The 12925-nt window shown below is 51.0% G+C and overlaps 1 protein-coding gene across 4 annotated transcripts in view; it reads left to right on the top strand.

The window, feature by feature from the left end:
- CUL7 (cullin 7) overlaps positions 1-12925 on the top strand; it is a 38185-nt gene that overhangs the window by 23631 nt on the left and 1629 nt on the right. For all 4 annotated transcript variants that reach the window (XM_060273054.1, XM_035111145.2, XM_035111142.2 and 1 more), the window contains exons 14-28: positions 321-548; positions 2767-2857; positions 2955-3126; positions 5109-5214; positions 6477-6572; positions 6677-6852; positions 7352-7485; positions 7579-7764; positions 8020-8135; positions 8693-8875; positions 9351-9508; positions 9989-10229; positions 10386-10560; positions 11123-11268; positions 12594-12699. In XM_060273054.1, the coding sequence (XP_060129037.1) occupies positions 321-548; positions 2767-2857; positions 2955-3126; positions 5109-5214; positions 6477-6572; positions 6677-6852; positions 7352-7485; positions 7579-7764; positions 8020-8135; positions 8693-8875; positions 9351-9508; positions 9989-10229; positions 10386-10560; positions 11123-11268; positions 12594-12699 (2314 nt within the window). The remainder of the gene's footprint in view (positions 1-320; positions 549-2766; positions 2858-2954; positions 3127-5108; positions 5215-6476; positions 6573-6676; positions 6853-7351; positions 7486-7578; positions 7765-8019; positions 8136-8692; positions 8876-9350; positions 9509-9988; positions 10230-10385; positions 10561-11122; positions 11269-12593; positions 12700-12925) is intronic.

The following is a 12925-nucleotide window of genomic DNA, read 5'->3' on the forward strand; positions in this document are numbered from 1 at the left end:
ATAGCGAAAAATTCGTCTAGCGAATCCCATAGGAATGCATTGAATTTTTTTTAAATTCTTTTTTGCCCATAGGAACACATTAATTGAATTTCAATGCATTCCTATGGGAAACCGCGATTCGCTAGACGAATTTTTCGTAAAACGCATTCATCTAGCGAGGCAAGCTCCGCTCGAAAAATCATTTCGTTAAGCGGAAATTTCGTTAAGCAGGGCATTCGTTAAGCGAGGCACCACTGTACTTGTTGTTGTGTTGTTGTTGTTTTTTAAAAATGCTGTTATAAATTCCTGATGTGCTTTTATTTAATTTCCATCACCTGCAGGTTGTCCAGGAGTCCATTGAGTTCCTTCATCACTTGGCAACCCTGGACAGAGACTGTGCAGTTTCCATGTGCTGCCTGCGTACCGAGGAAGCCTTGGCCAAAGTCGTGGAGAAGCATGGCTCCGGTCTCCCATGGGTGACGGAACTGGGCGACCTCGTGAGCAAGTGCGAGAAGTACGCCGGCCTCTATAAGAAGATGACCGCCAGCATCCTGGCTGGCTGCATCCAGGTAAATCCCGGTACCTTTTGTGGGGGGATCTAGCTTGGGAGTGCAGGCCAGGTGGAGCAGAGCCGCTTGCAGATACGGTGCATTGCATGGAGATAAGCCATGCCAATGAATTGGGGAAACAGGAAGAAATGCCATGCATTGGCTGCATTGCATGGAGATAAGCCATGCCAATGAATTGGGGAAACAGGAAGAAATGCCATGGAAGCTCTGCCTTGCTTATAGCCATTGCTGTCCTGGGCTTCTTCGGGAGGGAAGGGCAGGATAAAAAATTCCATAAGGAAGGAAGGAGTCATCCTCCCCAAACAGCTTCTGAGTCTCAGGCTTCTTCCAGCTCAGTTGGTAGAGCATGACACTCTCAATCTCGGGGTTGTGGGTTCAAGCCCCACGTTGGGCAAAAGATTCCTGCATTGCGTGCAATTGGATTAGATAACAATTGTGGTACCTTCCTAGCCTACAATGCTATGTTTCTATTATTATTATTATTAGGGACGCGGGGGGTGCTGTGGGTTAAACCACAGAGCCTAGGGCAGTGATGGGCAACCTTTTGAGCTGGGTGTGTAAAAATTCGCCAAAAAACCGAGCATAACTCGGGTGGTGTGTCACTTCAAGAAAAAAACCATAATTTCGTGATATTTATAGTTTAAATAACAAAAATGTATAATTGTAATATAATAAACCAAAAACTAATTATTTAACCAAACCAAACCAAAAAACCCTTATTTATCACAAAGTGCCCAGAGTTGTTTTTTTTAAAAAAATTTTATTTTTATTAAAGGTTTTCTCAGTTTACAAAGACATGGGCAGTGTCTCTCATAGCATTTTTACAGATCAGTGCCCAGAGTTGTTGAGTTTTTTAGGGGGAGCTGCTAACAAAAGTTTTGGAGGTTTTTTTTGGGGGTGCAAAAGTTGCTTTGTTTTTTGGGGGGGTGCCCCAAAGGCTGCTGTGCTTTTTTGGGGGGGAGAGAACAGAAATAAATGACGGATAATACCTTCGCTGGAACTAACACGCAGCACCGACATAGTCTGCCAAAGCGCCAAAAAAGCCCAGCACAGAACAGGTTAAAAAACGAACGCTGTTACACCCAATCATAGTCTGCCAAAGCGCCAGAAAAAACAGCACAGAAAGGGTTAAAAAACCAATCTCTGGCTACCAGCAACAGCGGAGACAAGCTGTAGGAGGAGCGGGAGAACAAATGGGGGGGGGAGCCAACAACAACAGCGAGAATGGGCCGATAGGGCGTGTGCCAGCAGTGAGGGCTCTGCGTGTCACGCCTGACACGCGTATCATAGGTTCGCCATCACTGGCCTAGGGCTTGCTGAACAGAAGGTCGGCGGTTCGAATCCCCACAACAGGGTGAGCTCCCATTGTTCAGTCCCTGCTCCTGTCAACCTAGCAGTTCGAAAGCACATCAAAGTACAAGTAGATAAATAGGTACCGCTCCGGCAGGAAGCTAAACGGTGTTTCCGTGCACTGCTCTGGTTCGCCAGAAGTGGCTTACTCATGCTGGCCACATGACCTGGAAGCTGTATGCCGGCTCCCTTGGCCAATAAAGTGAGATGAGCGCCACAACCCCAGAGTCATCTGCAACTGGACCTAATGGTCAGTGGTCCTTTTACCTTTATTATTATTATTATTATTATTATTATTAATTGACAGAATAGTAGAATTAATAATAATAATTTAATTTATGAATCACTTCCTACGACCATCCAACCTCTGCTTAAAAGCCCCCAAGGAAAGAGATTCCACCACCTCTCATGGGAATCTGATCCCGTGTCGAACAGTGCTTCCTGTCGGAAAGCGTCTTCCTGATCTTTAGTCGGAATCTCCTTTCTTGTGACTGGTTGGAATCCTACCCTCCAAAGCAGGAGGAAACAAGCTCGCTCCATCTTCCATGTGACAGCCCTTGAGATAGTTGAAGATGGCTATCGTATCTCCCGTCAGTCTCCTCTTTTCCAGGTTAAATACCCAGCTCCTTCAACCATTCCTCATAAGGCTTGGTTTCCGACCCCTGTGTTATCTTGGTCACCTTCCTCTGCACACTTTCCAGCTGCTCAGTATCCTTCTTATGCTGGTCCTAAGCTGCATAGGGAGTTGTCCACCGGTACCGGCACACCTTGAGCTTCCATAAAGCTAGCTCTGCCTTCTTACTGCCCTTTAATACATTGGGTGTCTCTTTGCCCTCTTTCTCCTCTCCCTCCGCTCCCAAATGCACAGGTGGTTCTGGGTCAAATAGAAGAACACAGGCAGACCCACCAGCCTATCAACATCCCATTCTTCGATGTGTTCTTGCACAGTCTTTGCCAAGGTGAGTGTCCTTTTAGCCTTCAGAGCTGTCGACGTCTCATTCCTTTTACGGCTCTGGCCGTTTGCACCAAGCCCAGGGTCATTTCTTCTTTGCTCAGGCTGCAGCACGGAGGTCAAGGACGACAAGTGTTGGGAGAGGGTGGAAGTCTCCTCCAACCCTCAGCAAGCCAGCAAGCTGACGGACGGGAACCCCAAGACCTACTGGGAGTCTAATGGCAGCAGCACCTCCCACCATATCAACATCTATATGCATCGTGGGGTAGTTATCCGGTGAGTATACCTGTTGGGAGATGGGATCTGGGGCTTGGGACTGATGGGAAAAGGGCTTCTCTTGCCGTTGTAATAGTTGAGGGTGGAAATATTATTATTAATAATAATAAATAATATAATTTATTATTTATTTATACCCCACCCATCTGGCTGGGTTTCCCCAGCCACTCTGGGCGGCTCCCAACAGAATACTAATAATAACAACAATAAAGTGATAAAACATCAAACATTAAAAACTTCCCTAAACAGGGCTGCCTTCAGATGTCTTCTAAAAGTCAGGTACTGTAGTTGTTTTATTTCCTTGACATCTGATGGTAGGGCATACCACAGGACAGGTGCCACTACTGAGAAGGCCCTCTGCCTGGTTCCCTGTAACCTCACTTCTCGCAGTGAGGAGAACCTGCCAGAAGGCCCTCGGCTCTAGACCTCAGTGTCCGGGCAGAACGACGGAGGTGGAGACGCTCCTTCAGATATATTGGGCCGAGGCCGTTTAGGGCTCGGAAATGTTCTGGGAGCCAATGTAGGTCTTTCAGGACCAGTGTCACATGGTCTCAGCGGCTGCTCCCAGTTACCAGTCTAGCTGCTGCATTCTGAATTAGTTGCAGTTTCCGGGTCACTGTCAAAGAGCACGTTGCAGTAGTCCAAGGGGTGGCATTTCTGCCAGTTTGCTCAAAGTGGTCTGTTTAAAGAAATAAAAATAACCCACCCCCCCTGGAAATGTCCAACTGGATTTTCTCATTTATTCTGTGGGTGTTTTGGAAGACGTTCATCAATAGGTTGGCAAAAGGGCTGCCTCTTCTCATATAAACCACCCCAGACTCCGCTTTCATCGTCTGATTTCACGTGTCTCCTCCACGTGAAGTCTGAAGGGCAGCAACATGAGAACAGGCCTTTTCTGCAGTGGCTCTTTGTGGGATGCTCTCCCCAGGGAAATTCTCCTGGCCCCTTCCTTACATACCTTTAGGTGCCAGGCAAAAACATTTCTCTTCAAACCAGGCCTTTGGCTGATTAATATTCCTTGGCCTTTTAAATGTGTGTAGGGGAGAGGGGGGGGTTAATGTTTTGTTGTTTCTGTTCTATTTATTTGTTGCTTTAATCCTGTATCTTGCAAACTGCCCTGAGATCTTGTGATCCCTTGCAGCATATCAATCCGATAAACAAACAAACAAACAAAATATGTCTATCAATCAAAATTTTATGTTTAATTCTTGGCTTTCCCCCCCACCAAATGAATTTAGAAATATCCGTCTTCCACTCCTTGAAGCAGCCTGCATTATTTACAGTTGGTATTGATTGGCATAAAAACAGCATCCTGGCCAATAGGTTTATTTTGATAGCTGAGATTCTGCCAAGCAGGGAGAGCTCCATTCTCTCCCAAATCTCCAGCTCTTTCTTTATCTCTTTCCACAGTTATTTCCACAGTTATTTTCAAATGAGTTGAGATTTCTTACTGTGAGCCAGAGGGAGCATTAAGATAAACTCAACAGTGTAAATAAGTTTTGATGGAAGTAACAATGGAATACTGAACGGTTTAGTTTATATAAAGATATGCAGGGATTTATGCTATGCAAAATGAACCATGGAACGAGAAGAAGGGAAGTCATTGATATTTTAAGGTTGTCTAAATGAATATTCTAAATTGTAAAACAGCAAATTGAATACAGTGGTGCCTTGCAAGACGAAAGTAATTTGTTCTGCGAGTCGCTTCGTCTTCCGGTAATTTCGTCTTGCGAGGCGTGGTTTGCCGCGGCAAAAAACAACAACAAAAACCGCCAAAAAACTTTGTCTTGTGAAGTGCTGCCATAGAAAACTTCGTCTTGCGAGTCACCAAAAACATCGCAAAACGCTTTCGTCTTGCGAGTTTTTCGTTGCGCGAGGCATTCGTCTTGCGAGGTACCACTGTACAAATAAATAAAACAAGACGGTTGGATGCCAGGCATAGAGAGCCAAGTTTCTTGAACCCCTCCTCTCTCCCTGCACAGGCAGATGTCTCTGTTGGTGACCAGCGAGGATTCCAGCTACATGCCAGCGCGTGTTATGGTCATGGGAGGGGAGAGCGCAGCCAGCGTCAGCATCAAGCTCAATACGGTCAGTGCTGCAGCCTGAAAGGTGCTTGCGTGGCTAGAGACTCGAGAGCATCAAGCTCTTCCCTGTGCCACGGAAGGGTTCCTGGCTCTGAGACGCACACCACACTTGACAAGGTTTTGCCTTTGTTGGCACAGCTTTAAGTGAAAAGGACTGTAGGTTCAGTGGTGGAGAATGCAAGCCTTGCCTTCAGAAGGTTAGTCTCTGGTTCAAAGGAGGGAGTCACCAGGAAATAAGAAAGACTTTTGGCTGAGAGCTGCCGCCAGTCGGAGAGGACCAGGAGTGGGGGTTGCTGAACAGCAACTCCCACCAGCCCCAGCAAGCATCGCTCCAGTTATCAGGGATGATGGGAGTTGTGCTTCAAGCAGCATCTGGAGAATGCTTAAAGTTTCATTTCATTTTTAATTAGGATTCCACCTTTCTGCATCACAAGCTGAAGAAACCAGAAACACGCAGCGAAGATCACACCCCTTAAAAACAATCTGACCTGATACAAAAAAGAAGTCACGATAAACACACAACTTTAAAACGTACATAATAATAATAATAATAATAATAATAATAATAATAATAATAATTTATTTATACCCCGCCCATGTGGCTGGGTTTCCCCAGCCACTCTGGGCGGCTTACAACAGAAAAATGAAATAAAACAATTAAACATTAAAAGCCTCCCTAAACAGGGCTGCCTTCAGATGTCTTCTAAAAATCTGGTAGCTGTTTTTCTCTTTGACATCTGATGGGAGGACATTCCACAGGACAGGCGCCACCACCGAGAAGGCCCTCTGCCTGGTTCCCTGCAACTTGGCTTCTCGCAACGAGGGAACCGTCAGAAGGCCCTCGGTACTGGACCTCAGTGTCCGGGCAGAATGATGGGGGTTTTAATAAAATTAAAACACTAGCAAATAATAATTAACCAGAAATTCACTCTTGATAATTGCAATAAATAAATTCTAAACCACCATCAATAAAAATAGCAGCAAGTCACGGTGCATAAAATTGCACAATAAAAAAAAACAGGATAAAAGTGTCAAATTGAGAAACAGAGACACGCAACTTACAGAATTATTGTATTAGGTGCGCATGCACAAATACATACAGAGGCAATTGACACTAACAACCCTGTGGGAGGGAAGAAGAGAGCAAGGGAATTAGGCAAATACAATGTTAGGGCCTCCCTGCCCCTCTCCTCCTCCTCCTCTGTGATAAAGAGGCATCTTCGCAATGACAAATCCAAGCAGCATCTTCTCCTTTTCTGCCCAAAGGTGACTGTCCCGCCATCAGCCAGCAGAGTGATCCTCCTGGAGAACCTGAACTGCTTCTGGCCCATCATACAGATCAAGATCAAGCGCTGTCAGCAGGTAGGAGGCAGGCAGGCAGGACTGCGCACCTTTTGGGGTGTTTGAGTGGGCCCTCCCCACGGGGGCTGCCTTGATTTCACTGGAAAGGATTGTGTCGTTCTCAGGGGGGCATTGACACTCGCGTGCGTGGCATCGAGGTGCTGGGTCCCAAGCCCACCTTCTGGCCCATCTTCAAGGAGCAGCTGTGCCGGCGCACGTACCTCTTCTACACCACCAAGGCGCACACCTGGTGCCAGGAAATCTCGGAAGACCGGATGCAGCTGCTGCAGCTCTTCAACAGGTCTGTGCCTCTCGTGCCCTTTCCCTGGGGCCGCAGGTGGGGAGGGGCAGGGGTGTCCTGTGGGGCAAGGAGGGGTCTCCCTCTTGCAGTGGGAGGGGGTCCATATTCCCAGCCCTTCCCATGCTTACCCTAAGACAGGGTTTCCCAAACTTGGGTCTCCAACTGGTGATGAACTACAATTCCCATCGGACCTGATCCTCCATCCTGCTAGCTAGGGTTGATGGGCATTGTAGTCCAAAAAGAGCTGGAGACCCAAGTTTGGGAAACCCTGTCGGAAAATATCCATCCTGGTCCTCTCCCCTTTCATCTCAGTAATAATAATACTTTTATTACTTATCCCCCACCCATCTGGTTAGGTTTCATGATGTTCAAGCTCCTGCCCTGCTTTGTCCCGCACCCTGTGCAGGCATTGCCACTCAGCCCATTTGTCCCTGGCTTCCAAAGGCCTCCAAGCGTCGCCCAAGTCAGCAGCTGACCCTTCACCCCTTTGCTGTTTCAGGTTGAACAGTGCCTTGCGCCACGAGCAGGTCTTTGCCGACCGCTTCCTTCCCGACGACGAAGCTGCCCAGGCCCTGGGCAAGACCTGCTGGGAGGCTCTGATCAGCCCTTTGGTGCAGAGCATCACCACTCCAGGTATGGCCTCCTTCCTGGCCTCAGGGAGCCACACCATCCCTCCCCTCCCCTCTCCCAGCAGCCCTCCCTCTTGACTCTTTCCTGCCCTTCCAGATCCCAGCGGCATCAGCCCCCTTTCCTGGCTCCTGAGCCAATACCTGGAGAACCTGGAGGCGTCCCGGAGCGCCAAAAGCCGGGCGGCCATCTTCAACTCTCGCGTCCGGCGCCTGAGCCACCTGCTGGTGCACGTGGACTCCAGCAGCCCTGAGCCTGAGGAGCTCAAGCCCCCTGTGAAATCCAGTGAGTGTCTCCCCACTCCCTGCTTGGGCGGATAGGCAGCCCCAGGAGGGGCAGGTCCCCTTTCCGAGGTCAAGGTGGGAAGGTCACTGCAGGGGAGCCAGGCAGACCTTGGCAGGAGCAAGATTGTCTGTTGTGGCATTGGAGGAAGAGGCTTCCTTGGGGAGGGAGGAGAGCCCTCCAGGCCCCCTTGAATCAGAAGGGGGTGCCTGGTGCTCCGGTCCTCGTGAATAACGCTGCACAACCCCCACTTTGCAGACGGGAAGAACGGGAAGAACAAAGAGTCGAGTTCTGGGGCCGTCAAGGCAGCCGTGAAGAAGCCCAGCAGCACTACTGGCATCACCCAGTGCTGGAAAGGGGTGGTCCAGCAGCAGGTAGGGGGAGCAGAGGAACAGGGTGCGAATGGGGGCACCAAGCAGGGTGAGATGGGCCTTAGCGACTCTCCCTGGCTGCAAACGGATGTCTTCCAGGCCACGTCTTCCATGGCAGACCATCCACTAGTCCTGCTGCTTGTATATATGTGTCTGCATGCAGTTGCTTCCCTGCCTTTTAGGGAGTTACTGGGAAGGCAGCCTTGGGGAGAGCTGAGGCTGCAGGGCAGGACTGGGTGTGGATCAGACTCTCCCAGGAAAGGGGGTTCAAGCTCTACGTGGTGCTGCTAAATTAGGTGGGAGCCTCGTTCTTATTTTGAAACTTCTGCCCCAGTTCCAGTCACATGCACAGACTTTCCTGATGACTGACAGACCAATCAAAAGATGAGATAAAGGGTGTTTACCACTACCCAGGACAGGCAACCAGCCTGCATTCTCTCTCGTAACCCAACGCCAGGCACCACTGCCAGCAGGAAGACTTCCAGGCAGGCCCCAGGGAGCCAGGGAAGGGCGTGTGAGTTGCTCTGACCCTGTTGTGCTCCTGCCGTCCCTCTGCCCAGGTGAAGCTGTTCCTGGAGTCCTCCTGGCAGGCCTCGGACTTTGTGGAGCGCTACTGCAACACCTACCTGCGCCTCCGCACCGCCATGGAGGAGCTTTTTGGGCAGCAGATGTCCTTCATGCTGGCCCTGTGCCACGGCTTCTCGGGGGGTCTGCTGCAGCTCTCCTTCCTGACAGCCATGCACGTGAGTAAGGGCGGAAGGGTGGGGTGGGGGGCACGGCCTAGTAATGGGGGAGGTCATTTGCAAGGAGCAGAACCTTCCCTCTGACATCCCCCCTGGCCTCCGTCTCTGGTCTCTGAGCTCTGCAGGCAACCTGGCCTTAGAATCAGAATCATAGAGTTGGAAGAGACCACAAGGGCCATCCAGTCCAACCTCCTGCCAAGCAGGAAACACCATCAAAGCCTTGCCCCTTGCAGTTCCAGGGATGTCAGACGTGGCCTCACCTCGCAGCCTGCTTGGCTCCACTGGCATCACAGAGCAGCTAGCTTCCCCTTCTGGGATCTTCCCCAGATGACTTGTCCATCCCCTTCCCTGGAGGCGTTGCTGGTTTGGAGGGAGGGATCCCCTCCACCTACCTCTCCTCCCTTCTCCCTTCATGGAAGCTCCGCCTGCTTCTTCTCCCTGCTTCAACTGGTGCCTCTTGCTCTGTGGCCAACAGGTGAGTGAGCAGTTTGCCCGCTACATCGACCGGTGGATCCAGAAGAGCTGGGCGGACTCTGGCAACGTGGAGACTCTGCGGCGCCTGCAGCAGAGCCTGGAGCCCGTCCTCTTCCTGGCAGGCCTGGAGTTGGCCAACACCTTTGAGCACTTCTACCGGTGAGGAGGCCTTCGTGGGGCAGATATGTGGAATCGTACTGGGGAGGGGAGGGCCAGAGATCGGGGTGGGGTGGGGAGAACAGCTGCCATCAATGCAGAAGGTCTTGGGTTCCGTCTCCAGGAAGGAGGGAGATATTCCTGCCTGAAGCCCTGGAGCCACTGCCAGTCAGTGTAGCCAATGCTGAGCTGGAGGGACCAAGGGACCTGGCTCAGTACAAGGCAGCTTCCCATATTCCCAAGAAGCTGCTTATCAGGTTGTTCTGGGAGACGGCGCAGGCGTTGGGCAGGAAGTGGTGCAGCCTATTCCTGGCACTTCCGTAGGGAAGAAGGAATTGAGAACGCCAGTTCAGTCAGCTGCTGGGTTTCTTCCTTCCTTGGGTCTGGGTCTTCTACTGGCCTGCCCTGCCCTGCAGGAGGGACGAGGGGGGTCTGGGCTGACGGGGGTGCCCAGCCTTTGGCCTGACCTCTCTGTTTGTGCAGGTACTACCTGGGAGACCGGCTCCTGTCGCAGGGCAAGACGTGGCTGGAGTGTGCCGTGGTGGAGCACATTGGGCTGTGCTTCCCCAACCGTTTCCCCCAGCAGATGCTGAAGAACCTGAGTGAGCTGGAGGAGCAGCAGCAGCAGTTCCACCTCTTCCAGCTGGAGCAGCTCGACAAGCACCTGCTGGAGCTCGACCAGGATGGGAACTGGGAGGCGGAGGAGGAGATGGAGGAAGGCGAGGTGAGAGACGAAGGAGGGACCAGCAGGGCAGAGCGCCACCCCTGTGGACCACGCAGGAGGTCCTCTGCCCCCCCCCCGGCCTTTTCTTCCTCCGTTGACACTGCCTGGGGAGCTCCCACTGTCCGCCAAAGCCACAAACCTTCTGTATTTCCCCAGATGGTGCAGGCACAGCAGTTGTTCTCTCGGGAGGAAGAGGCCGAGGTGAAGGTGCTGGCGTTGTCTCCACGCTGTTGGACCATCTCCTCGTTCTGCTACCTGGAGGATCCTACCAGGTTCTTCCCAGAATCCCTCAGTCAGCACCTGAGCAAGTTTGCTGACTTCTACACCCAGAGTGAGTGCCAGGCTGTTCTTGAGCCCAAAATGAGCAGCTCCTTCCTTGCAGGCCTCCCTGCCTCCCTCAGGCTGAGTTTCTGGGGGGCAGGGGGACCCCACTTTTACCCGAGACTCTGAACTTGGAATTGAGAATCATAAATCTTTCTATAAAGAAATGATACAAACCTTCACGGGGAGCTGTGAATCTTTAAATCATACTTTGAGAGAGGCAGCGTTAAGAGCAGGCATCCCCAACCTGCGGCCCTCCAGATGTTTTGGCCTACAACTCCCATGATCCCTAGCTAACAGGACAGTGGTCGGGGAAGTTGGGAATTGTAGTCCAAAACATCTGGAGGGCCGAAGTTTGGGGATGCCTGGTTAAGAGGTTCATAATCTTTGGGAAATCTGGCTATTCTAAGGAACATGGGATAAGACAATTTTTAAAGAAACAAGATTTGTGTTTCGTTCATGCTTCTCCAACCCCAGTATTGTGATATCCTGTCCTTGAGCAGAGAGGCAGAGAGAGTGTTGCCCGTCTTGCCACTGTGTTACTCCCTGACCTTTGTCTTTGTCTTTCTCAGGTCAGAGCCGCTTTGGGCTGGAGCACACCAAGCCGCGGCGTTTGCAGTGGACGTGGCTGGGCCACGCGGAGCTTGAGTACCAGGGCTGCCTCCTGCATGTCTCTACCCTGCAGATGTACATCCTCCTCTGCTTCAACACTGCCGAGGTCTGAGACTCCCTTGATCCCCACTTGTTTGCCATCAGCTGGGCATCTTCCGTGACTCATATGATGGCCTGCGTTTGCGTAAAACATGGGTTGCCAATGTGATGCCTGCTAGCACAGATGTGCTCAGAGAGGCCTTCTCTTGTACTCACAAGGCCCCTTCCTCTGCTCCTCTACTCGCTGAAGTTTAGTTTGAGAGAAGCAATCTGTTGTAGCCAACAGAATAGGTTTTGGGGTGTGCTTGGTTGCAATGGTGTGTGTGTGTGTGTGTGTGTGTTGCCCATGACAAATCCTCCAGTTTGCAGATCCACCCACAGATCCTGAAATGTTGGCGACCCTGTCTTGAAACAGCCCCACCGCCTTAATTTTGCACAGTAGAGATTGAAAGCCCTACTGGATCCCCAGGCTTGGCTTAGCATCAAGCACAGTTCCTGTTTAACTAACTCTAGGTGCGCTCTGTTGGACAATGCTTAGCTTGCCTTCTACCGTGTTTCTCACATTTTAAGACGTGCCTATAAAATAAGCCATGGCACGATTTTCATGCGTTGAAAAAATCTAAGACATACCCCGAAAATAAGCCGTAGTGCTAAGTGCAGTTCTGGAGGGCCTCGCCAAAACACCCAGCAGCGCGCGCCGTGTGGAGCCCCGAGCCAGCGGGACCCAGCTGAAGCGCCGACAAAGCGCCCGGCAGCGCCACACAGAGTGCCCCGAGCCGCAGGAAGAGGAGGAGGATTCAAAGTGCTACAGAGCACTGCTGGGTCCCGCTGGCTCGGGGTGCTCCGTGTGGCGCTGCTGGGCGCTTTGTCAGCGCTTCAGCGGGGCACGCTGGCTCGGGGCTCCATGCGGCGTGCGCTGCGGGGCGCTTTGTCGGCGCCTGAGCAGCAGCAGCGACTTACCGGTTAGTAAAATAAAAATAAGACACCCCCCGAAAATAAGCCATAGGCTTCTTTTCTTGAGTAAAATAAATATAAGACGGTGTCTTATTTTATGAGAAACACGGTCTCTGCTTCAGAAGTTGCAAAACCTTCTCATGGTTATCCCCACATCCTGTGATTGCCGTTGTGGCAGAAACTAGCAGTTCAGCGACTCCTCCTGTATGGATTTGAGCATGCACCCTGCAAATTTCCTATTTCCTGTGATTGGCTGGGGCAACGCACCCAGATAGGCGGGGTATAAATAATAAAATTATATATATATATATGCAAATCCCCCCCTAATTCTTGAAGGAGGCATTAACTCAACCTGCTTCCATCACCGTTGCAGGTGTTCAAGAATTCCTCTGAGGCTGTCTTCGTTTACCTCCGTTTTCTTTTCCCTTTTGGCCCTAGGAGGTTTCTGTGGAAAGGCTCTTTCAAGCCACAGGTCTCTCCCCTGAGCTCCTCAACTGTGCGCTGAAACCTCTGACGGCGAATGCAATCTTGACCCAGAGCCAGGGTAAGTATGGAGATGGGATCTTGATTTACTTTGGGGTGGGTGGGATCCTGACTTCCAGCTATTTCCACGGAGCACTTGCTTTGCCCGAATCCTTTAGAAAACTACAGCCAAGGAGAGTTTCCCAAGCTAGGCCTCAAAAAGTTCTGCCAGTCTGAAGTCCTTACGTCGGGGTAGCCAACCTAGGGCCTTCTAGGTGTCCTGCACTACAGTTCCCACCAGCCCGGCT

This window comes from Zootoca vivipara, chromosome 3 (assembly GCF_963506605.1).
Source record: "Zootoca vivipara chromosome 3, rZooViv1.1, whole genome shotgun sequence".
Lineage (NCBI taxonomy): Eukaryota > Metazoa > Chordata > Lepidosauria > Squamata > Lacertidae > Zootoca > Zootoca vivipara.